Source organism: Caretta caretta, chromosome 1 (assembly GCF_965140235.1).
Source record: "Caretta caretta isolate rCarCar2 chromosome 1, rCarCar1.hap1, whole genome shotgun sequence".
In the NCBI taxonomy this organism is placed as follows: Eukaryota; Metazoa; Chordata; order Testudines; family Cheloniidae; genus Caretta; species Caretta caretta.
This window is the reverse complement of record NC_134206.1, coordinates 232304005-232329492: the sequence shown is the minus strand read 5'-3', so window position 1 is coordinate 232329492 and position 25488 is coordinate 232304005. Positions and strand designations below refer to the sequence as shown.

Genomic DNA, 25488 nt, shown 5'->3' with positions numbered 1-25488 from the left:
ACACTCTCGCGATATTTGCTTGTGGCTCTTTACCACAAGCCGAGCAGGTGGATAGGGCTGGAAGTCTCGCGATATCTGGTTTCTGTTCCCTCCAGCCTCTTCTTTCTGGCGGGTTGCTGTGGTTGTGGAGCGTCGCGCTCCCTCCTCATGGGGTCTCTCCTCGGCCTGGCGCCTTCCCCCGCACTCGCCGCTATTTGAAGCGGCAGCCTCCGCGCTCTGCCGGCGCCACCGGATATGAGTGAGTTGGGGACCCCCTCCCCCCCGGACGCCGGAGGAGGGTTACAGGGAGCGGGGCTGGCGCTGGCCGTGGGAATGGGAGGGGTGGGGGCGATTGTGACGTTCGGGCGCCTGTGGCCGTGCCCGGTGAACGTTAGCCACAGAGGGCCTCATCCACCCACGAGCGCCCCTAGTATCGCGATACGTGACGCTGTCGTGAGGTAACAGTATCGGGCGCTGCCGCCCTCCTTCCTGTCCCTCCCGGCGCGCGACGCTGCGGCACCAAAACAGCCCTGTCAGGCACGCGCCTGTGGGGCAGCTGGAGCCGTGCTCGCCAAGCACCCCCCGCCTCCCCCCCGCCCCCGCGCTCCGCCTTGGCTGAGCAGCCCGAGACCCCAGCTCTCCTACGGCAGCGGCCCCAAACGCGGGCGCTCACGCAGCGGCATGGCTTGACTATTTCGCCGTCAAACGCGGAGGGATTCGTGTGATAAATGCCCCGGGCGGGCGGGGGGAGAGGAGGGATGCTGCTCGCTCTGTGTTTTACGTGAGAGGTTGCGTGCGGTGCTCTCCCAGGCGTGCCTGTGAACCTTTGCCCAAGCTCTGTGTGGCAAAACTGTTCCGTGGTAGAAGACTAGTCATCAAAAGGGGGACAAATTAAAGAGCATAAACCGGGCTGAGAGGTTTTAGCAGAGATGGAGAAAGGCAGAAAGATACAGGAAGGTTGTGTTTGTGTGTGTGTGTGTGGGGGGGGGGGGGTTAGTATGTTTTTAAGGCAACTGAGTTTGATAAGATTCAAAGCAATTAGTTAACGACAGGAAGTGAGTATGTAGGTGGCTGTATTGCTGTGCTGTTAGAGCTGTTGCTCTTGCTCTGTGCTAACCCTGACATTTCTGGTTCCAAGAATGTCATTCAGTGTGTCGCTCTGAAAACTAAAATGAATGTACAGTCAGTGTGAAGTAACAGAAGCAGCTACAAGTATGTTCAAAGTTCACTGTGTTTGGAATCTCAACCTGGTTCAGTATTCACTGGGATTGTCAGTCTGTTACTGTCCAATTTTTACTATCTTGGGCTGTTTTACACACATGGCATTACAAATTGCTCCCATGTTACAGCACAGGCTTTCAGCTACTGGTAAATAATAGTAATCTCCCACTCAAAGATGCTAACATCAGAACTGGGAGTATCTTCTGCACCACCTGGGCTCCCACTATTTTTGGTGGGACATATGTTGCTGTATTTCTCCCAGACTTGCCCCTAAATGTCAACTGTGCACAAGAAGTCCCCTAGAGCTATGTTTATGCAGGATGTGTGGTTTCATTTCAGTCTTTCTTGAGTCATTCACTGTAATTCAGAACCTTGCTGATTCTGCTACAAAGGGGCTTTTTTACAGCAATGTAGGAAGGGCAAAATTGATTATTTGCCTAGAAAGGTGCGTCAGTAATGGTGTAGTTGAATCCAAGTTAATGATATATAAGCTCTAATATAAACTGACGTGCAAAAAATGTTTCTACTGTACAGTGTGAGGCTCCATTCATAGTGGGCTGGAAAATAAATTAAAGAACAATTTTTAAACTATCTAAATATGGTTCTGGCTAACCTTGCTTCTATCAGTTTTGCCAGCCTGTGTGGAAGGGGCCAAACTTTGTGTGTGTTGTTGTAAGTGTTCTAGCCTAGAAAGAACAAGAACACAGATTGGTGGGGGGAACCATATGAGCCAACTCGCCATTAATATTCATTTAAAAAAACCCTTATATCGCCAGACTAAGACAAAACAAATCAATCTGATTGTTTCTGGCAACACACAAAATTCTAAAGAACTTGGCTAGGTACCACAAGATTAACTGTTAACGAGGCACTTGATAACCAGAAAAGACTTAACACTACAAACATTTACAGGAAATGTTTACACATTTACACATTACACAGCCATTTACACATTTACAGCCAGCCTGCACCTGCCAGTTTTTAAGTGAAGCTTACTTGTTGAATAAACAAGATATTTTCCATTCTCTACCAATGGGATCCCTGAAAAGGCACCTGGCTACCTTTACATAAATACCAAAGTAAACATGTTTGTATATTACATGTTGTATTCAGGGCAGAGAGGGAGTCTCTGGTCAGATTAATCAAATTAAAACATCTGTGTAATTTAAATAGATATCAAAATCTTTGAAGAATTAAAGATTTGCAGCATATTCTTAAAATGCAGGAACACCGTTGAGCAATCAAAATTGTTCTCTCTTTTTATCTTGTATTTTTCCCCCCCTGATCGTAGTAGGGTAGGAATGGGGATGATTTTGCTTTACATGTAAATGTTTGATTCATTGAATCATTCCTCCTCTTAACAGCACACCCTGGACTAGTCTGTCAGAAAAAATCAGTCATGAAGTAGGGACTTTGTTAGGATCTGCTTAAAATCTTGGCTTTCAAAGGGAGTTAAAATCTTTCAAAGGAGCTTAAGGGAGTTAAGCACCCAACTCTTACTGACTTTTTTTTTTTTTTGGAAATGGCCCAACTTGATTATCATACACATTGTAAGGAGAGTGATCACTTTAGATAAGCTATTACCAGCAGGAGAGTGGGATGGGAGGAGGTATTGTTCCATGGTCTCTGTGTATATAATGTCTTCTGCAGTTTCCACAGTATGCATCCGATGAAGTGAGCTGTAGCTCACGAAAGCTTATGCTCAAATAAATTGGTTAGTCTCTAAGGTGCCACAAGTACTCCTTTTGTTTTTGCGAATACAGACTAACACGGCTGTTACTCTGAAACCTGTCTTTTTTACTGTAGCTCTGTTTACTGCTCAAAAGCATGAGCAGGTTTTGTGTTGTTGGTTTTTTTTTTTTATGGAAAAAATGTGTGGGTTTTCCTCTATACTCTGAACTCAAAAATGACTGAAGAGACTTTGCATCAAAATCTCCAAATAAAAAACCAAATATAATCTGAGTACCAAGACTAAGGGTATAAAATCTCATAAGGCCGTTTTTCAAATTTGAATATATAGTTTTGTTACCTTAGCCATAGTGTGGGCCTGGTCACAGTGGCTGTAATGATAGATCGTGAAGTTTTAATTGAGTTCCGTGTGTTCATTTTGTGTCCTAAATTGCTGTGTTACTCAGTACTGTTAAAAAGTCCATATTTTGATGTGAGGAAAGTATACTCCATGCAGTGGTACTGGAGTCATTTTTAGACATAGATAAAAATCATCTATTCTGTGTCTCTAAATTTTCCCTGGGTGATTTCATCTTGTCAGGTTAGTGGTCACCTCAACTCTCATGATTCATAAAAATTTATCTTTATTCCTAGCCTTTCAGGATCAGTTCTAGATTTCCCCCCTCTCAAATACATCACTGGGACCACAAAATATATTGAAGGGAGGAGAGTGACACAACTTTTTTTTTTTTTTTTTTGCTTCAAGACCACCATCTCTTCAGTAACCAAATTTACAAATAACTTTTGATTTTCCTCTTTTTCCTATGCACTTTTCAAAAAGGCAATGTGCAAGTCACACCACTGTCTTTTCAGCTCCTCCAGAATTTCATCCTTCCTGCTTATCCTTCTTTGCAAGAAGTTGGCCCTCATGTCTCATTGATTGCTGTAATACCTTCTGGAGGAACGAGCCAGAACAATAATCCAAAATGAAGGTGCCAGCATCACCTTTCCCCTTATGCTCTGAACACATTTGTACTAGTTCCCCTTCTTGTTCCATATTAAATTCCAGCTATTCCACTTTCAGAATAGCACACAACCTATGGTTCCATCTCTGCCCTGTCTTACTGAATCTTATGGGATAAATGTAGGTCTCAAAAAGAGAACTCTCTGGATGCCCTTTGAACATAGTGTTCCATTATTAAGATTGTCGGGAAATTATTTACACTTCAACCAGATTACTACAGCTAAAGGGGAAAAGTGCTATCCCTGTATTTTTGATGGCCTTTAATAGGTGTCTTGAATTTCCGTTAATATGACATAACTTTTTGTAATTGCAAAAATTTCCTTTCAGCTCTTGGCTGTGGTGCATGGCCTTGAATTTGGGGGATTAAAGGTGGATGAAGGAAATGGGGGCCGCAGGGTTCCATGAGAGATGTAGAGTTTCCTTGTTCCCCAGGAGAAAATAGTTCCTGCAATGTGAGGATGTTTCTCCTTATTTGGGGATGAGGGAAAGAATGTATCTGACTGCTTCTAAGTTAATGAAAACATTTGATGTGTTTTGAGGTATGACATGGTGGTGATACAGCTGTATGATAAACAGTCTTTGTCTTGGCAATAATGACTTCTATTTTTTTAGAAATGAGTTGCACGATTGAGAAAGCCCTAGCTGATGCTAAAGCACTAGTAGAGCGACTAAGAGAGCATGACAACGCAGCAGAAGCTCTTATTGAACAGACTACAGCTCTCAACAAGCGGGTGGAAGCGATGAAGCAGGTTTGTTTTCCCATTTTGCTTACTCAAAAAAACACTTTGAAAACACTTGAAACATCAGTATTTAAAACTGGTTTAAATATTTTCGACTCCTACAGTATAGTGCATAATCTGTTTAATATTCAGTACCTCTTCTGGTGATCTCATGGGGGTTGGGATGAACTCTGATCCAATAGGTCTCTTGTCTCTAGTAATCATGATTCTACAAACAAATTATTCGTCAGTTACTATGACCCCATCCTACAAACATGTACATGCTTAAAATTAAGCATGGTCATGTGTCTGTAGGATTGGGTTTTATGATTTATTATGGAACTTTCAGTGTCTGTGTGCTGCTCTTCTACAAAGTATTTAAAAGTAGCTTAATATTTTTGCTTAATTTTGCACATCTCCGCTAATTTTTAAAAAAAAATTTATAGAGACTTACATAAGAACAATCTCTTGTTTTCTCTTACATGAGTATTCTTATCTCATCTTATATTTTCTTCTGTGGCAAAGTAGCCTGTTCAGCTTATTTTGAGTGGGTAACAATTTCCTTTCTGCTGTTAACCTAACCAATGGATATTACTGTTTTGCTAAGTGTGGGTGGGTCAGTGGTGATAAAGGCTCTGTTGTGTCCATGTTTGGGAAACCCATCCTGTCATGTTAACAATCTCAGTAAAGTAGAAAAACTAATAAATAAAGAAAAGGAGTACTTGTGGCACCTTAGAGACTAACAAATTTAATGGAGCATAAGCTTTCATGAGCTATAGCTCACTTCATCACGAAAGCTTACACTCCATTAAATTTGTTAGTCTTTAAGGTACCACAAGTACTCCTTTTCTTTTTGCAAATACAGACTAACATGGCTGCTACTCTGAAACCTGTTAATAAATAAAGGTAACACATTTAAAGTTTTGAAGTAAATGTTGCTTCTCAGGGGAATTATAATGTTCAGCAGAACGTTCAGACATAAGAATATTTGTTAAAAATTAGCTCTTGTTAATGGTCTTTAAATGATTGCTAATTAATAATAAGCAATGTACCAAAAGGGCTATTTAGTATTGGTCAGATTCGAACTTTGAAACTAGTCAGTCAGTACTAATACACCTCCTTGCCTTCATTTACACAAGTTTTTTTTTTTTTTAAAATCTGTTTAATTCTACTAGTACCAAGAAGAAATTCAAGAGCTTAATGAGGTAGCAAGACATCGGCCTCGATCTACATTAGTAATGGGTATCCAGCAGGAAAACAGGCAGATCAGAGAACTGCAACAGGAAAATAAAGGTGAGGCTTAATATTTTGTTCTTTAAGAATCTGATCCTGCTCCATTGAAATCAATGGGAGTTTTGTCATTGACTTCAATGGATGTAGGATCATACCCTAAGAATGTTCTCTTCTCATTTTAAATTCTTGTAGTATAGGGGTTCTCAAACTTCATTGCACCATGACCCCCTTCTGACAACAAAAATTACTACACAACCCCAGGAGGGGGGACTGAAGCCTGAGCCACACTGCTCCAGGCAGGAGGACAAAAGCTGAAGCCCAAGGGATTTAGCCCCACACAGGGGGCCTGTAACCTGAGCCCCACCATCCAGACTAAAGCCCTCAGGCTTTGGCTTCGGCCCTAGCCCTAGCCAGGTGGTGGGCTTGGGCTTCAGCCCCTGGCCCCAGCAAGCCTAAGCCAGCCCTGGTGACCCCATGAAAATGGGGTTGTGACCCACTTTGGGGTCCCGATCCACAGTTTGAGGACTACTGTTTTTAGTCATGTGCACTGGTTGTGTAGACATTTGGAGATTTGGCATCTTTATTACAATGGTGAACAAAAAGAAATACTATTTTTCCTTTTTCCTGAAACCTATTTTTCCTTTTGAAATTTTTGAAATGTAGTTTTGCTGGCAGTTTTCTATAGGTCTTATGGCTCTTATTTATCCTGTGACTTGACTATTGTGCACTGCTACTATACAGAATATATCTATCTTACTGTTGCCAAGAAAATAACTTATTTATGTACAGGGGAGGCTTCTACTTCTTTTTAAAAAATTAGTCTAATGAAATATCTTCTGACTCTTGATGGTTTTGGGGTACTCTAAACAAGGGGGCACTTACAGATTCATATTCACCATTTTCTTGTCTCACATAGGAAGTTTCCATAGGGCACTAGAAACGCAAAGATCAGTCCTGCTTGCTAAGTACAATTCCACTCCCTTTATTAATTTTGTAATGGTTAATTGCTTTGAGCCTTTGATGCAGAAAAGCTAAGCTTTGGGGAAATTAACTGCTGGTTCTATATACTGAAGAATCACAAAATATTGTTTTTCAAAACAAAACAAGCTTTGCTCATGTTTAAAGTCAGACAAACTCTGCAAAGTTACAGATCAAAACAGTAGCCTAACTTTCAGATGGACTCTGCATTGGGTGTTTTAAGTGGAGCACTAGGAGCGAGATCCTCACCCTTTTCTCTGGCCACTTTGCTCCAGCCCTTTTATCTGAAGTAGCATAAAGGGACTTCATAGGTCCCCTGGTTCTGTCTGTGGGAGAACTTCTCAGCGCAAGCGCTATGCAAACTTTGTTTGGTGCTGTCTAAGAGCTTAGATTAGTTTTCTCAAATGAAGTATTTTTGCATGCATGTCTTGAAGCAGTTTTTACATTGTTTTGGTAGAACTACGTACATCTCTTGAAGAACATCAGTCTGCTTTGGAACTCATAATGAGCAAATACAGAGAGCAGATGTTTAGGCTGCTCATGGCCAGCAAAAAGGACGATCCAGGTATAATAACAAAGTTAAAAGAGCAACATTCCAAGGTAATAAGTCTTTAAAAAAAATTCTAACTTAGTCATGTCAATATAATAAGATAATTGAGCAAATGTCGTCATTTTATATTAGAAAGTGCATTAGCAATTCCCAAGTTTTATAGGATAGCCTACTTAAACATGGACAGGAAGCTTGTTCAGACAAACAGATCAGTCTTACTAGATGCTTGTGATGTGTGTTTAGGTATTTATCTAAGAGCATTTCATTACTATGTTTCCATAATTCTCTTTTTCCTCTTGTAGACCAGGGCCGGGGGGGCGGGGAGCTATGCCATATTGGACTTTCGGCTATCATAGTCTCCAGTAATAATTTAGATCAGCTCAGTGTTCCAGCATGCACTTGTGACTTTAATGGCTTCTGTGATCAGTGCTGGGTCAATAAGGTAAGCCTTGTTTTATTCAATATTCAACCCCTTTTCTGAAGGTATTAAACTAGTTTTGAAAAAACTCTTGGGAGAACCTTCTGAATATTGAATAACCAGGCTTATATTTCTTCTCTTCTCCCACCCCTTCAGGCAGGCTTCCTGTTTCAGCACTAATCAGAGATGCTATGGAGTAACCAGTGCATTGTAGGATGTCTGAGTGGATCTGGAAGTTGTCCATACTGGGTGAGCTGCTTGTGATGATCCTGGAAAACTAGGAGAGTAAAGGGTTACTAAAAACCAGTGTGTTTCTAACCTGTCATCAGTGGCGTGTGTGTGTGAGGGTATTCAGCTCCTACTTAAGGCTGACCCATATTATTTTGGTTCTTCACTTTTTTAATAGGCTTTGCCAGAAGGTGACAGGGTTCAATTCATCTTTTTTAAGTAATTAACACATGTATTTAAATTGTACCTTTTGTAACTTGGCACAATAAACAGTTAATGAAAAGTACTGCAATTGTTACAGTGAACTATTTCATTAGAAGGGCTATTGAAATAGATTTTTACATACAGGTAATAGAATAATAAGCATTGTTAGGTACCAGAAGTAACTTCACAGATAAACGCTGAGAATAAAACAGTGGGATATCCCTCAGTTCACTTCGACTTGGAGCTTCCTGTTAACCTTTTGGGTTAAAAATCGGAAAAACTCCCTCTATAGAGGAGAGAACTTCAAATAGAACGTACACTGATAGATACAATAGGAGTTTAAAAAAAAATGTAGGTACTACAGTACAGACCCGTTTACACGCAAATCCGCTTAAAGCGCAGTAGCGCCATGCCTCCCAGTGCTACCTATTTAACACACGAGACTCGTTAACATGTGGTACAGGAACTTGCTATGTAGCACTACAGATTTGCTCACTAGCTCACTGACATAGAAATCAACAGGAAGTGCGGAGCGGAAACATGTTGTACGTCTTTACTGATATTGGTATAGACGTATCATGCACGCTTAGTCATTGTCACGCTAGAGAGAGAGATGATATATAGTAATTTATATACTACATTAGAAAATTTTAACCGTAGGCCTGATATAATGGCAGAGGGCAAGCATCAGCATTCCTACACTGTCGAAGAAAAGCTAGCTGCAATAGATGGAGTAAATAGCGGAGAAACCCAAGCCAAAGTTTCAAAAGATATTGGGATTGCAGAATATACTCTCTCTGAGGATGGCAAAAAACCTAATCTAAACTGAATGGCTTTGTACAAAATACTGATTCTGCTGCGGGGCTTAAGCGAAAACATGTATGCTATTCAGCAAAACCCACAATAGACAAAGCCATGTGCACGTGGTTTGCTCAGGAAAGGCTGAAAGGAATGCTGCTAAGTGGGCCAGTTCTTCAAGCCCAAGCTACAAAATTTGGAAATTTAACGGGGGATGAATCATTCCAAGCCATTCTAAATATGGTGTAGAAATGTATAAGTCGTTTTAAAAAGCGTCATGGCATAGCGCAGGTATCGATTTCTGGAGAAAGCCGATCAGCTGATGAATCGGCCGCGAACACATTTCCTGCCAAGTTCATTTTGTAAAATAGATTTTAAGACTACCACGAAGAACAACTTTATAATTGTGATGAAACAGCTTTATTTGCAAAACTGCTACCTGATAAGATGTTAGCCTTTAATTACAAGACACAGAAAACAGCTGGATTTAAAAAGATCGTGTGACTCTTCTTTTTTGTAGTAATAAGACTGGCAGCCATAAGCTTGCCTCTCTTCTCATTGGCTGCTTTCATAACCCTTGCTGGTTTAATCACCTCAATAGAGCCAAACTGCCAGTAATACATGCTAACAACAAAAATGCTTGGATGGCGAGACACATTTTCGACGACTGGTTCCACAACAGCTTTGTTCCAGCTGTTCGTAGGCATCTGCTGTCGAAGAAACTCGAAGCCAAAGCACTTTTGCTACTTTACAGTTGTCCAACCCATCCTCCAGCCAAATCACTGGTATCGAGCAATGGAAAAATTCAAGGGCTATACCTACCATTCAACACAACATCAAAAATTCAACCTTTAGACCAGGGCATTATTCAGAATTTTAAAAACAATTATCGACGGGAGCTGATTTTGGCAATCGTATCATGCACGTCTTCAGGCATTTCCGAATTCCTGAAACAGTTAAACATGAAGGAAATTATGTATTGAGTTAAAAAAGCTTGGGACGGAGTAAAACAAAAGTCTATTGAGAACTGCTGGATGAAGGCTCTCGGTGATGCCTTGTCCCTCAAAGACAGCTCAGACTCGGAAAACTCCAGCAGTGGCGCTGATTCAGGGCCAGACTTTGAAGGATTTTTGGAAGAAGACATCCTACGAACACACACGCAGACAAAAGAGGATAAAGGTAAACTTCTTTTTCAAATGATAAAAGATTTTAGTTTGGATACGTTGCTGGAAATCATTACCGAGTGACTGGACATGGATGAAGATTGCCTGACTTCAGAATTTCTGTCTGAGGAAGAAATATTAACAGGCTGCGAGGCTACATTGGACCGCAAAAGTTATGGCGAGAATTCTAGTAACTCAGGCCTAAATGACAATGACGACGACAACGAGGACGTCATTGAAAAGGTCAGAATTTCGCCCACAGAAGCCCTTAGTGCTGTAGAAACTGTTGTAAGATTTATGGAGGAGCCAAATGCGGAAAATATCTAAATCATTCATCTGCGGCGAATGACAGACTTCATAAGAAAGAGAGGAAAAAAAGCCATTATTTTCTGCTCTTTCTGGCTCGCATTTTTTTTTTTTCTAAGTGAATCATAAACACTTTTTTCAGCATGGCCCGCTTAACCCGCGGTTCATTAACACGCGGTCATGACGGCTTGACTCTTGACATCCGCGCGTAAATGGGTCTGTACTGTATAAAGCGAGTTTATGCTTCTAGAAGAGTGTACAGATGAAGCATTCAAAGAAGCTGCATTTGTTTCAGTAACAGTTTAAGTCCTAAGCAAGGAAACAAAATATCTCCTTCTGATTTATCCCAAGAGTGTTTTGTTTGGGGAAAATATTATTTTAGCAGAGAAATTTCATGGCCCTCTCGATCTCTTTAGTCCAACTCAATCCCATTTAGTATATCTGTGGGGAGACTTTAATGTGTCTAGATACCTGGAATTTCATCATTTGCACTTCTTTCTAGTCTATATAGTCAGTAATGTTAGGTAATCTTGAAGTGCAGTCTAAAAGCTTCTCTCTCTTATGGGCATTAAGAATATAATTACTCCAAATTTGGTGTCCAAGGAATTAATCTTGCTTTACCAGTGAACACTGTTCTACCAAGTGGCAACTGTTGGCACTTGTCTACTGAAGTTTTCCACATTGTTTTCTGCAATTGAATTTTTTTCAAACAAATTTGAAAATATTTATACCAGTATCATATATACTAGAAAAATATTTGTACGGTGTTAAGCAGTCAGAACTGGTCTAAGTATGGTGTAGAAATATGCCTTGAACTTAAACTTGTTATGCAGTTTCCTGCTATGAACAGTTTAATCTTAAACTTCCTAAAAACTGGTTTGACCATTTAAAAAAAAAAAAATCTTTTGCAGGCACGTGATCCTTTCTGTGGCCTAGTGCCATATGGTAACTTTTAAAACAACCAAATACTTCAAACAACAAAGTTATTGCAACTCAAACAGTGGTTACTGCACACCTTTTAACTTTTTTGTAATACTTTAAAATTAAAGTCTACATCCATAGTAACCTTGTAATGAGTCTATACTGGAGATTGAAATTGTCCTTTTAACAACCCTGAAGGACTCCTCCTCATCAGTGCATCTCAATGTGTCCATGAAGCACTTAATTATGGACTGGAGAGGAGGCAGTTGGCAGCAAATCAGAATGTACATTTTAAAATTGGGTGGGGTTTTTTTTTCCAGATCTTATTTAGTTTTACTTTACCTTTTTGAAAATAGTAAATAATAGAAGAATATTATGGTTGTGACAAAAGAAAGAAAATTCCAAATCTCTTGTAGCAGATGGCCTGAAGATCAGGCATATTTAGCAAGATCATGGGCTTTTTCAAGCCTCTGCAATACGTAGGCACAATGGGGCAAGCTAAAGATGGAATTAACTTTGTAACTTTCTTATTAAAGCCTAAACATTATTTCAACTTTTTAAATAGTTACAAAGCTTTTGATTTCAACTTTATTTTAATATAAACCCTCCTGGATATCCAAGGAATTCCTTTGTTTTGGGGAATCGTTTGAGCTTGCTTTAACTAATATTTGGCTTTCAGATGCTCTTGAATGATTTTAGTGTAGCCATACTATTTTGATGTAATCAGATATACTAAGCAAAGCAGAGTTTAAATGGAATACATCTATATCAGAATCAATACGTTCAGAAAATGGTGGAGGTGATATGGGTGACATACTTTCCTCTGGCTTGGTGTAGAATTAATTCCCTAGCATGGTTGGGGAAGATGACAATGGGGGACTAATCTTCCAGGTGAGGTGTAAAATAGAAAATTTTGACCAAAGAACAGATGTGTCCTTTAGTGGGCAGGCAAGATAACAAAGGTTGATTAAAGTGCAAACATAGGTAAGGGACATCTCGCAAAAACAAGAAGTTGTCGGGACCATCCCACAAAAAGAGATGGAATAGGGATTACTTTTAAAACAGAGTGAAGTAGTAGATATATTGCAAGGACGGTCAGGGATGAACAAGAGCAAAGAAATTATTATTACTGCTGTAGGGATAATGTGGTCAGTTTTGCTGATACTGTAGCAAGCTTGATCCAGACTTCCAAAGGCATGAGACTGAAGAAGAAGCCTTTTGCTAAGATGACTTCCTTCTTTTAAAAGTTTACTGAATCAATTGTGTCACAGTAATATTAGTTAATGTTGGAACGTTGTGGGGCTTTTTTTACTGCCAGATCTAAATTATTGTAGAAATCAAACTTCTGATAACTGGCACAGTAGTTAAAATGAAGTTAATGCTCACTTTTATTAACGCAGGAAAGAATATATTGGTAAAGCTTTTTATTTCACTTATGGTTTAGGAGCTACAAGTGCATGTGGACCAAATTACAGAAATGGCAGCAGTAATGAGAAGAGCCATTGAAATTGACGAGCAGCAGGGTTGTAAAGAGCAGGAGCGTATTTTTCAGCTTGAAGTAAGTATTAAATCAAAGAAGCTAAGGCAACAACTAGGTTTTCTCTTCCCACTCTCACCACTAAATGCCCTGAGGCAAGTGTTATCACATTTTGAAATAAAATTACAATATAGCATGTATTCGTAAAGCAGAGGAACTTTCTAGCTTTGAAATGCTCTCTTGCTCAACATTACAAGGGTTTGCTCAAACTTAAAGCGGTCTCTTTATTTGACCACCTATTATAGATCTATTTTTTAATTATTTTGCTTGGCCCACCTCCTCTCTGTATCCGCTTTTAGTCATGGTGTCAGAAGCAAGTACTTGAAGTGCAGTGTTGCTGAAATAAGTGGTTTTTGTGAGAACTGGGCTATATACTACTGTATCTATATATTATGTCTAGGCTTAATTGAGTGCATTGGGACCATGCTCAGCTTTTAAGTCAGTGGATTTAGCCTTTAATACACTTCCTTTTCCTTTTTTTCCTATTCTTCTAGTTGCACTACTCGACCACTGTGAAAATTAGTTGTTGCTATCCTGGTGTGATGAATTGGGAATATGCCTGTTCAGTTTACGACTTGTGTGAGATTATGAAGCCTATATTTGTGTCAGACTGCAAACTCTCTATTTTGAAAATGCGGCCTTTTGCTTTCTCTGTGGTCTGTCTGCCTCCATGTAGGGTTGCAAATTCCAAAGGCTGGTGGCAAAACAACAATAGAGGGTAGTTGTCTCAAGTACCCAATCACTGGAAGTCTAGTCACTCTTGAGGAGACTGGTCCCTGCCCTGAAGAACTGGTTTAGCAGATGGGAGGTGACTTTGCTCATATAGGGAAGCTGGCTTGAGTGTCACCTGACAGATGGTGAAGGTTTTAAAAGAGCAGAGGCTGGTCTCTGCATGGGGGCTGTTTTCTTCAGTCTGAGGGAGAGCTCACTTCCCTTGTGACAGCATGCATGAGGCAGATTATTCTTCAACCACTTCCAACAGAAGGGTGAGCAAATGAGGGATATTGTGGTTAAGATGTTTTATTGTTTACTGTGGTCTAGTTTCTTCTGTGCTTTACAGTATTAAGTATGAAAGAGCATAAAGGTGTTAGACAAGGGGTGGGCAAAATACAGCCTGGATCCAACCCATTCTGTCCAGCCTGCCCTGACTAGCATTTCTGCCTGGCCTCCTCTGCCCCCTCATGATCTCAGAGTCTGGGCTGTTAAAAGTCCCACGGTGCAATGGGGAGCGCAGGCAGGCTGGCTGCCTACCATGGTCCCATGCCAATGGGAAACCGACCAATGGGAGCTGCGGGGGTGGTGCTTGTGGGCACAGGCAGTGCACAGAGATGTGCCAGCAGCAACCAGACGCAGCTGCTTCCAGGAGTGGCGTGGGGCCTTGGCATGCAGGCAGCCTGCCTGAGTCTTGCTGCGCTGCTGGCCGGGAGCCAGCTGTAGTAAGTGCCTCCCGGCCAGAGCCCACACCTTGTACCCCCTGGCCCCAGGTCAGAACCCCCTCCTGCACCCAAACTCCCTCCCAGACCCTGCACCCCAACACTCTGCACCAGTCCGGACTCCCTCCTGCACCCAAACTCCCTCCCAGACCCTGCACTCCCTCCATTAATATATTAGAAATGTGAAGCCCGTGATGACTTACCAAAATTAGTGGAGTGGCCCTCCTGCGAAAATTATTGCCCACCGCTGTGTTAGACTGTACAAAGTGTAAACTGTAAGTGTGTATGCATCACAACTGCTGCACTGTAAACTGGAGGCTTCACACCTTTTGGGTGGCGTTCTGGGAAAGGGGTAGGTTTAAGTGCAGGGGAGTCAGTGCTGAGCTAAGAAGGGCTAGGTGGCTGGATAGTGGGTTCACACTCAGAAGGGGTGCCAATTAGAAGAGATATGCCCTGAGATTGGGGCAGTGGCTGAACTCCACTGAGGCTCCAGAAGCTTAACACACCCAAGGGATCCAGAGCATAAAGGGGTGGGTTCCTCTCACATCAGTCCTGGGCACTCACTAGATTCTGAGAGACAATCGTCCAAATACTTTCCTTGGCTCCAGTTGTCTACTTTGACTTCTAATATGTCTCCTTAGATGCTATATTCTCTGCAACAATAGAGAGAGCCTTACCAGTGGCACTTCCTTGTGCCCTTTACAGAATGCTATGCTATTCAGCTTAATTAAGGATTCATATGAACCATTCAAACAACTATTTTCAACATTCATCAGCACTAACCATGAAGTCTGCAAAGCCAGTAGTTTTGAAGAAGAAAGTTCAATCTTTTCTCTACTCTTATTGCTATTTTAGTCCTGCATGGTAGAGGATGCTCTGCATTCTTGGTTTTCAGTCTCAGCTTCTGTTCTATGTAAATTTTCCAATCCTGTTGTTCCCATCACATTATTGCAACCCAAAACAACCTCATCTCATGACAAAATTATCAAAATGTAATATGCTATTGAATTAGCTTGATCTAATTTATTTTTATGCTCCTGTTTGCATTATACTCTATTTGGACAATAAGATTAGTCAGTTTTGCTCTGTCCAACTCTTGCAATTTTTTTCCATGAGTCCTGCAATAGGATGTTTTATGTAAAATTCCAGCTCCTAGGGAAGTGATTGAGAGTTTCAGCTTTCATTTTTAAACAGTTAAATTTTTAACCCTCATGTTTTAGACAAAAGCTTTAAAAATGTGACAAGAATGTATGCTGAAGGTTCAGAAACCAGAAGGCAAATAACCTCCAACCCACATGCATGTGTTTTGTCTTAAAAACCATTTTAAAAAAAAAAATTTGGGGGATCGCTTTTTGAATGTTTGAGGTAGGCAATGTAGCTTTCTGGTTATGTGATTACACAATGTTTTAAATAAGTGTTTTCCCATGGAGGGGGGAAATCTTAACTTTGTTTAAAAAAAAAAGTTTAAACTTAAGCTATCCTCTTCCTTTGAGCGCTCTTCTTGATGCTGAAGATATCTGTTCAGTACAAAAAAAATAGAACTCCTAAATACTCCCTCACTCTTAAATCACAAATTAATGTAAAACTTTCTTCCTCTTCCATTCCAAACAATCTCCCCAAATCGGTCTTATTTTCATTTTCTTTGTCCTGATTTCCACCTGGAATTATTTTAAGTGTCTTTTTTTTTATTTTGGCATCTTCTAGCAAGAAAACAAAGGCCTGAGGGAAATCCTTCAGATCACTAGAGAATCATTCCTGAATCTCAAGAAAGAAGATGTATCGGAGAGTACATCTCTGTCAGCATTAGTAACGAGCAGTGATCTGAGCCTCAGGAAGAGCTGAAGATTCTGTGAAGTCGTCAAACTTCGTTGCACATTTAACAGCTTAGGGTATCAGGGTTCACTTGTCAAGCATTTGTTACTGAATAGGGCACCAGAAAGATCCTGTATCTTAAATCAGATTTCAGGTTAATGCTTTATACAGTGTACAGTATATCAAGGTTTTTAGTACCAGATTAGTTGATTGCCATAGACCTAACTCTTGTAGGAAATTGCTTCTCACTGCAGTTGTGGAATTGGAGATTTTGTATTAATCCATTCAAAACAAATGACAAGCTAAACATTCACATATAGAAAATGTGTATAAGCTACTGATCATAAAAAAGACACCTGCCTAAATAACATGACACTTGAAATCAGTCTCCTTGGCCAAGAGTAGTTAAAGTAACAGGTAGACCTTATGTACTATCCATGTTGCTGTCTTTTTTTTTTTAAACAAATTTTAAACATAGTCAAAACTATATTTCACAACAGGAATTGGTAATACTAAGGGCCTAATCCAATTCCTGGTTGAAGTCTGGAAACACAGACCTCCTGAAGAATCCCAGTTCAAAATATGATCACTTGCATTGGGTATGACAATTAGGAAATAGCAAATTTAAAATGACAGGTCTTGTTATTCCTCATGCTGTTAATCTTTATCAACACTCAGCAGTAAACTAACTTGTAAATAACTATATTTAATATTAGAAGGTACTTTCTGCAAGTATCCACAATATGTTCTGCTCATATGTATGTGCAGTTCTAAATACTATTAAAAATATGTTGCAGATACTGAATCTATTTTTAAATTGTTTCAGTAACATTAAAAGAGCTGCTTCCATCTTGCTCAGTTTCTTGGTGTAGCCAGTCACCTTTAGAGAAGGAAAGGGGTTCAGGCTTTTGTTTCAAAACTAGAGGATTAGGTTGGTCTGTTTCTAGTCTGTAATTGGATGTTTGTTCATCACGAATTGGGAAGCTGCAGTTGTGAGACACCCAAACTAAAATAGCTGAAATAGGGTTTACTGAAAGAACCATTTGAGGAAGTTGGCACTCTGGCAGGCTCTAATAGTGCTATTAATCCCTCACTTTCATGAGTCCCAAAAATGTTTTTAAAGTTTGCTTCAACTGCAACTCTGTTTATAGATTGAGTTGTGCTTTTAGCATGCTTAACTGAGCAAAAAGGAGCCAATTCTTTGAGTCCTGAGGCAAATGCAGAAATGAAAAGTTGGCACTTCCCAATTAAATGGCTAGAATCCAACTAGATGGGCTACATGTGCTGCAATATGTAGGTGTGAAGTGAAAAGCTGAGGAAATAACTCTTGCATTGCTTTTGTCCTTTTTGACTGAATTTATCAATTTGTTTTTTTGAATAAGAAAAGGAGGAGAAAACCCTCGGTTGATGTGTGGCTTCCTTTGCATATTTTTTTGTCTGGCATGTAAAAAAATTCATAACTTAAAGTGAATCTTCAAATATGTATAGTAAAAGCCTTCACCAAAAAACTATACACACAAGCACTAGCCAAATCTGAACACTTTGGCAGCTCAAACTTTCACAAAGCAAAAGTTGTTTGAATCCTATCAAACTCTGCTACTCAAGCTGCATTTGATAAATCAGATTAGTTAAATAGTGTAAATGTAAACCAATTTTTTTCTTCCAAATTTAAAAAAAAACTCTTGACCCTTGTAGGCTAAAACCTAGCATGGTATAAATGTCTAAGACTGAATTATCAGCCTGTGGAAAAACTTGGGTTTATAAAGTTAATGATTGAACAATTGGCAGAGTAATGCTATTAATTCCCGCTATAATTCACATAGTAACTTTTCCCCTCCTTGGAAGCAAAAGATTTTTAATTACTTTTAATATTTGACTTAATCTGTATGAACTTGCTTGGTGAAGACAAATATGCAAGTTAATCATTGGAATGACTGAACTGCTCCTATGGAAGTAATAAAAGGCATTGTAATGATGAGAACAGACAACTGTGCATGAAGTTCTCCAAACTTTCCAAGGAATCTTGCTTTTTACAAAATATGTTCATAAAAATTATTGAAAAGATCACTAGTTCTGTTAACAGTGATTACAAAATCGGCATCCTATCTTTTGGTTTAGGAACTTAGGAAAAACTGTGTTATACAATGCCTCCTTATTGTATCAGCCTTAGAAAGATTTTATTTCCATTTGAGAGCTGTAAGAAAATGACAGTTTCCCTTTAGACATTACTGGTGTCCAACAACATGTTCAAGATAAATTTTAAGATATCTTTTTTAAAAAATGTTGTTTCCTAGCTTATATAACAGAGGAAGCTGTTAGTCTGTGGCAATTCCTTAAGGTTGCTCTATTATGAAACAATGCTTGATTCGTGCTTATCTTTGTAAATACAAAATGTGATTTTAATTTATCTAGTCCTAGTCTTCACCTACATGTATTGATATTTCTCTTCCTCCATCCCCACAATGAACTCAATTTTAGGGTTTTAAATACATTTCACATTGTGTGGAGTGACTTTCCATCACATACCCACTATTTTTGTAATGCAGATGCTTGAAGTGAAGATATGGCTGGGAATGTGTATTGTACAGTAAACTTATTTTATGAATAAAGATGACTGAAAATTGAGATGGCTTAATGATTAAAGCAATATTAGCAAAATGTACCATTCAAGAATTAGTTTGCTTAGTGTTTTATATTTATAGAAAAGATGCCCAATTCGTGGTGTCGTGGCCTTCACTCAACCTCTGTTAAAGGTTAAGGAGGCAGGTTTTCTTGTAAAGTGACAAACTAAAATTTGAAAATCAAATGTACTTTTCACTTATTCTCTGGATCAGTTTGGACAAGTAACAGCTTAGTTACTTTTACAGGTTGTCATGCAGCTTTCAAACCAAGTATTACAGTTTGCTAATACAGAACACTTTGCTAAAATCTGACTTTCCTTCAGGGTTTAAAAAAAATTTACATCCACATTCAGGCTGCTACTTCTATGAATATTAACTCACATTTAATAGAAGGTTGGGTGATTATGAGGGCTGTTTAATTATAGTTAACATGATTAAAAAATTACTCAGTTTTAATCACTTAAATTTTGGATTTTTTTTACATTTTCAAATATTGATTTCAATTACAACAATAGTGTACAGTACTCACTTTTACAAATATTTTCACTTGTAAAAATGATAGATGAAATAGTATTTTTCAGTTCACCTCAGAAGTTACATAACTGCAGTCAAAAACAATGTAAAACTTTAGAGCTGACAAGTCCAACCAGTCCTACTTCTTCAGCCACTCACTAACAGAAACAAGTTTATTTATAGGAGATAATGCTACCTGCTTCTTATTTATGTCAGCTGAAAGTGAGCAGGTATTTGCATAGCACTTTTGTAGCCACAATTGCAAGGTATTTATGTGCTAGATATGCTAAACATTCATATGTCCCTTCATGCTTTGGCCACCATTCTAAAGGTCATGCTTCCATGCTGATGACACATTAAAAAAGTGCATTCAATAATTGGTGACTGAACTCCCTGGGGGAGAATTGTAGGTCTCCTGCTCTGTTTTACCCACATTCTGCTATATATTTCATGGTATAGCAGCCTTGGATGATGACCCAGCACATGTTCATTTTAAGAACACTTACATTGGTACCTTCTTTGCATTTTGTCAAATCTGCAGTGAGATTTAAGATAGCTACTGTACTCAACCCAAAGTTTAAGAAGCTGAAGTGCCTTCCAAAGTCTGAGAGGGACAAAGCGTAGAACACGTTTTCAGATGTCTTAAGAGCAACACACTAATGTGGGAGCTACAGAACCAGAACCTCCAAAAAAGAAAATCAACTTTCTGCTGGTGGCATCTGACTCAGATGATGAAAATGGATATGCATCAGGCCTCACTGCTTTGGATTGTTATCAGGCAGAACCCATCATCAGCAGGGGGACATGCCCTCTGGAATGGTGGTTGAAGCATAAAGCATTTGGCATATATCTTGTGACACTGGCTACAACAGTACCATGTGAACACCTGTTCTCACTTTCAGGTGAAATTGTAAACAAGAAGTGGGCAGCATTATCTTCTGCAAATGTAAATAAACTTGTTTGTCTGAGCAATTGACTGAACAAGGAGGACAACAGAGTGGACTTGTAGACAGCAAATATTTGAATGCTGGTTTTGGTACCTAATTCTATGTTTGTAAGTTCAACTTTCATGATAGAGGTTGCACTGCCTTACTTGTATTAGGTGAATTGAAAAATACTTTACAGTACAAATATTTGTAATCAAAAATATAAAGTGAGCACTGAACACAATTACACTGTTGTAATTGAAATCAATATATTTGAAAATGTAGAAAACATCCAAAAACATTTAAATGGTGTTTTATTAACAGTGCAATTATTCACAATTTTTTTAATTGCTTAACAGCCCTAATTCTGACCATGTCCCTTACTGGATTTAAGTTTTAAAACTTATTTCAAGCAGTTTTAGAACTTGAGGGTTTTACTGAACTAAATATGGAGTTGGTCAGTACAGTATCCTCTCTTTAGTTTCAGTCTCGTGCTGTCTCCACATTGTCTTCTCTAGATTTTGTATTAATACCTATATGCATTAGGGGTGGTAATGGGAAATTGGAGGGCCTGAGAGCTGCATAAGGTGGGGAACTAGCTAGCTACATGGTTTTTTGAAAATGCATTAAAAATAGTTCTGAAACCTGTCACTTAGCCATTTTAAAAAGGAAAAATAAGCTAGTTCATGTTTGAGCTTTTGTTTCAGGTTGACTGTACACACTAGTTGAATTTACATTCTGCTCATGCTTTCAGCATGAGCCCAGCAGCTATAAGAGCTAAAAAGAGTCTTGAATAAAAACAGATTCTGGAACAATTCCCCAGGCAAAGGGCCCTGAACACAACCATCCCCACCATAGTCAGTACTGTTCGCAGGGGCTGACATTTATAAAGTTCTTAGTGTGCTTTAGAAACTGATGTGAATTATAGTGATCATTGCACATTAAATTGACACACAGCATACTCCATGGAGAATCTGACCCTTGCTCTCTGGCCCACATTGTGAAAAATGGACAGGGCCCCTTTTCTCTCACCCAAAATTAATAGTCCTAGTGATTAAAGGAGCTAGGATACTGGCCATACCACAGCTGTCCCTTAAAAAGGGAGTCAGACAGAAGAAACCACCTTGGTTTGAGGGAGGAAGTAGTTCTAAAGTCCCAGATGCTAAAAAGTTCTGTCGTAGCAAAGTAAGAGTATGGTGCAGGTAATTGCAGTGCTTCATTAAGTTGACCTAGTGTCAGGGCGTGTAGGCTTTGTTTTGAAAGGGGAGTTTGGTGCCAAGATGTTAATCTTTAACAAGTGACGACATGAATTCATAAGTAGGCATAGGGAACAAGGCTGGAGAACGTGAAGCAATGCCGAGGGTAGAGCTACAAAAACCCACTGCAAAAGGACATTTCTCAGAGCACTCATGTGGATTAGAAAAAGCCTTTTTCAAAAATCCAGAGGATGGTCAGTTTTAAGGCTGTGACTGGGACACGGGAGATCTGCGTTTCATTCCCATCCCTGCTAATATTTTCTTGTGTGACCTTAGGCAAATTGCTTAATCTGGCTCAATTTCCTCCATGTGTAAAATACAGCTATAGTTTCCTTTCTCCAAATCTTTGATTATGGTGTAAGGTCTTTGGGGCAGGGACTCTGAGCACAATGTGGACAAGATCTCAGATGGGAACTCAAGATCTTACTGTACAAAAGATAAAATGAAGCCTCCATACTCACCTTCTGAACATCTCCACAAGAGACTTACAGAACAGACAAAAGGTTGAAATATGTTTTGATCATGTTTATACCAAAGTTGGTAAAACCCACTATAAGAGCAGACTTCAGTTCCATGTACTCTTAAAAAAAAATCTTTATTATAAAAGATAGGAACAAATGTAACTTATATTTTCTCTTTCACAATGTTAATCATGGCAATTATAAAAACAAGGTAAACATATATAAGGGTAGTTTCAGATCCAAGTTAAGTGTTTGCTACTTTGGCCATCAGATGTGGCAAAGTTACTCAGCATCATCAGTGCTATAAAAGTTAGTCAGTGAGCTACAGTCCAGTAGATGAGAAACAGTTTTCCCTCGAGACACTTGAAAGACAGCATGTTCCGGACCATATCTTCAACTGGTGTAAGTCAACATAGTTTACTGATTTCATTTGAGCTATGCTAGAATCTGGCCCTTGCTTTTTAGCTCCCACAGTGAATGACTGATTTAAAATTAAGTTAAATCAGCCTTTGAAGAAACTGTGAAACTATGCCACATCTTTCCTAATTTTTACCCCATAATGAACATTTTAAAAATTAGCTTAAGTAGTATTAAAATGGTCTGAAGTATCAAGATTTCAAGGGAAGGCTTCTTGTTGCTGTTAAGGTTGTGGTCAACTCATGCCATTAGATGTTTTGCAGCTTTCAAAAGCTATTGTTAAAAACTTAATTCCTTTACCACTTTGTCATTCAAAGATGGTATCTGATATTGAAAGAATTTCAGTTTTTAGTCATCAAGTTGCACTGGTAAGTTTAGTATTTTACTATTTGTTAGTGGCTGTTCTAATACAAAGTTGAAGAGCATTACAACAAAGCAAGAGAGGTGACTGCTGCTTGCTGCCTAGGAGTTAGAGGTACAGAAGTGGGGGTGATGAGGGAAGAGGAAGGAGGTACAACTTCCTGCATAACCTAGGTCAGGATGTGGGAGGTATGGACTTTATAGCCACATACACACGCAAGGGGAAGGACAGTATTTAGAGGCCTTGGAGGAGGTGCTGGAGGAAAGCTTGGATTTGTGGTTTTACTGAGTGATCCAAACCAAGCCACTCTTGTTCACTTCTCCAGCAGTGATTAAAAAGAAAAAGACACTAACTCTCGGGAATATGAAGGGTTGTAACTCTATGTAAGGGTAACTCCTTTCACACACAGTGTGCTAACTGGAGTGTAAGAGAAATGTACATATTACCAACCAGCAAGGCTTCAGGTCAATACTTTACCTGCAGTATACTTTTCACATTCTCAACCCAAAAGGGGAGGGGAGAGGAAAGCACTGATTAAGAGGCAGGGTTAGTGTTCTGAGCAAGCTCAGAAAAAAGAAAATCTGCATTTAAAACAGAAATGCTGAATTTGAGGTTATTCTTCTATGAAGAGCTAACTCAATCAATTCTCAGGAACCAAAGCTATTTACAAAGCACAGTAGCTGAAACAAGGAGGCCATTAGCCCTTAGGTGTTCCTAGCTCAAAGAAACAATTAGGGAAGCTAAGCATGGGAGGGGACTCTTGTGTTTGATCAGCAAGCCATCATCTCTTACAACTTACAACTCCAGCTTTGCCTCAATGCTTCTTGTAGGACTCTGGGCAACTCTTCAAGCAGAAACCAGACAAGCAGCTTGGTACTGAAAGGACGTCATCCCACCCCGCAGATAACTTAAAAGGGAGGATGAAAAGGAGCCTTCTTATTCTATCTCTGAGGCAGAGTCCAGTTGCTGAACACACAGAAATACAAATATTAATCCAGTGCAATTAAAAACACAAAAGTTACTTAGTACAATTTGTGATGGTTCAGTAATATACCTATTAAAAACCATTACTGTGTTCAGAGATGTGGGTTTGGTACCAATATTGAAGGTTTAATAGTTGTGAAGACACTGCAGTTAGGATACTTCAATACTAAAGACAGACTAGATATTTCTTCCCTTGTATGTTCAGCATAGGATGCTCATGTCTGGTGAGAATCAAGGTGGTCTCTTGAAAATCCATTACAAGATACAAAGGAAGAGTTTTGACATTGCACATATTTAAATCACAAGTTACCTTCTCAGGCTTTTGTTTTTAGATTTCACATACCTAAACATTTCCAACAAACACAACAAGACTCACAAAGAGAAACACCTTTGTCATTGCACTCAAATATACTCCACCCTTAGTGCAAGGTCTCTGCAGGAACCAGAATTTTTTACAGCAGGACAAGTGGGCCATTGAGAAAGAGCACAGGACAGCAGTGAGTGTATCAGCCAGATAAAGGTTTGTCTTCCACGTCCAGCATACACTGTAGCTTTGTTAAGCGGGATTAGGTCATAAGAACACCAAGTCAGCACTGCTGGACAGATGCTGGTCATCACCACCTTAGTTTAGATGCTTAGAGCCCTTTTGAGTAGCTATCAATGTGCACCATTTGGTTAAATTACAGAAGCAATGGAGTTCTTTCCCCAGCTGGCTGCTCTTTTCGGAAGAACTCCTTGATCTGCGATAGTTTGTTATGGATCCTCTCTCTCAGAGGAGGGATGTGGTGGCTAGGATCCAGAATGTTAGTAATCCTGCGCTCCCTTTCTCGCTTCCAGATACGGTAAGGGTGTGGTGGGAAGGGTACCTCACGTCTCTCTCGGCGAAGCTGCACCATTATTCCACCGACTGCCAGCATCCCCCATACTGCCAGGATGATTAAATCTATAGTGGAATAGGAAGCCATTCATTCAAACAGTATCAGAATGAAGGGATTTCCCCACTCCCCCACAAAAGCAACATCACTAGAAAGGTCAGGCTCAGATTTAGATGCTGATTTGCATATTGACATGCTTGGACCAAGCAGTCATAGGGGAATGGAAAATACAGGGCTGGGTGCCTACTACAAACACAGTATGTTTGTAGAGGGAGACGGTGCTCTTGTAGTTGAAGTACAGGCCTGAGTTAAACTTACGACTCCAGCGTTGCCTCACTATTTCTTATAGGACTCTGGGCAACTCACTTAAACTCTGTTTCTACATCTATAAATGGGGGAATCATTTCTCTCAAGCATGCTGTGGTGATTAAGGTTTTTAAAAAGTGTGTTGAGGGCCTCTGAAGATTAGCATATGAGAGAAAGTTTCCTAAACCAGTTCTTAATCATTAAATGGACACCTTCGCCTTGGCATGATCCAGGCATTTGTTACAGGATTCACACTGGGTAAAAGTGACCCTCTCTTAAAATCAGATTGAAAGTTGGGATCTTACAGAAGCCCAGAGCCTTTAGTTGCATCTGGAAGCCATGTACTTCAGCCTATCCTTGCCAAGTAGCCTGGAGCTGCTCTAAAGAAAGTTGCAAAACCCACCTCCTCACCCATTAATTTACATTAATAGAAAAGCCTCAAAAATCCCTCAATAGAAAGGGGGGGGGGGGCGGAGAGAGAGAGAGAACACAGTCATCTTAACGCAGGGGTGGCCAACCCAAGCCTGAGAAGGAGCCAGAATTTACCAATGTACATTTCCAAAGAGCCACAGTAAT

At 39.7% G+C, this 25488-nt stretch overlaps 2 protein-coding genes across 7 annotated transcripts in view; one reads left to right on the top strand and one right to left on the bottom strand.

The window, feature by feature from the left end:
- Positions 1-68: 68 nt before the first annotated feature.
- FGFR1OP2 (FGFR1 oncogene partner 2) lies at positions 69-18817 on the top strand. 4 transcript variants are annotated; one of them, XM_075121534.1, is made up of 6 exons: positions 69-238; positions 4505-4641; positions 5787-5904; positions 7280-7422; positions 12855-12968; positions 16085-18817. In XM_075121534.1, the coding sequence occupies exons 1-6, from the start codon at positions 235-237 to the stop codon at positions 16220-16222; spliced, it is 654 nt and encodes a 217-aa protein (XP_074977635.1). In that variant the 5' UTR covers positions 69-234; the 3' UTR covers positions 16223-18817. The 4 variants fall into 4 exon arrangements, with proteins under 4 accessions (XP_074977635.1, XP_074977644.1, XP_048682333.1 ...); XM_075121543.1 differs by lacking the exon at positions 69-238 and adding an exon at positions 327-437; XM_048826376.2 differs by lacking the exon at positions 69-238 and adding an exon at positions 770-936.
- Positions 18818-22084: 3267 nt separating this feature from the next.
- The window catches only part of TM7SF3 (transmembrane 7 superfamily member 3), a 31079-nt gene continuing 27675 nt past the window's right edge, over positions 22085-25488 (bottom strand). For all 3 annotated transcript variants that reach the window (XM_048825986.2, XM_048825960.2, XM_048825976.2), the window contains one exon: positions 22085-24674. In XM_048825986.2, the coding sequence (XP_048681943.1) occupies positions 24412-24674 (263 nt within the window). In that variant the 3' untranslated portion in view covers positions 22085-24411. The remainder of the gene's footprint in view (positions 24675-25488) is intronic.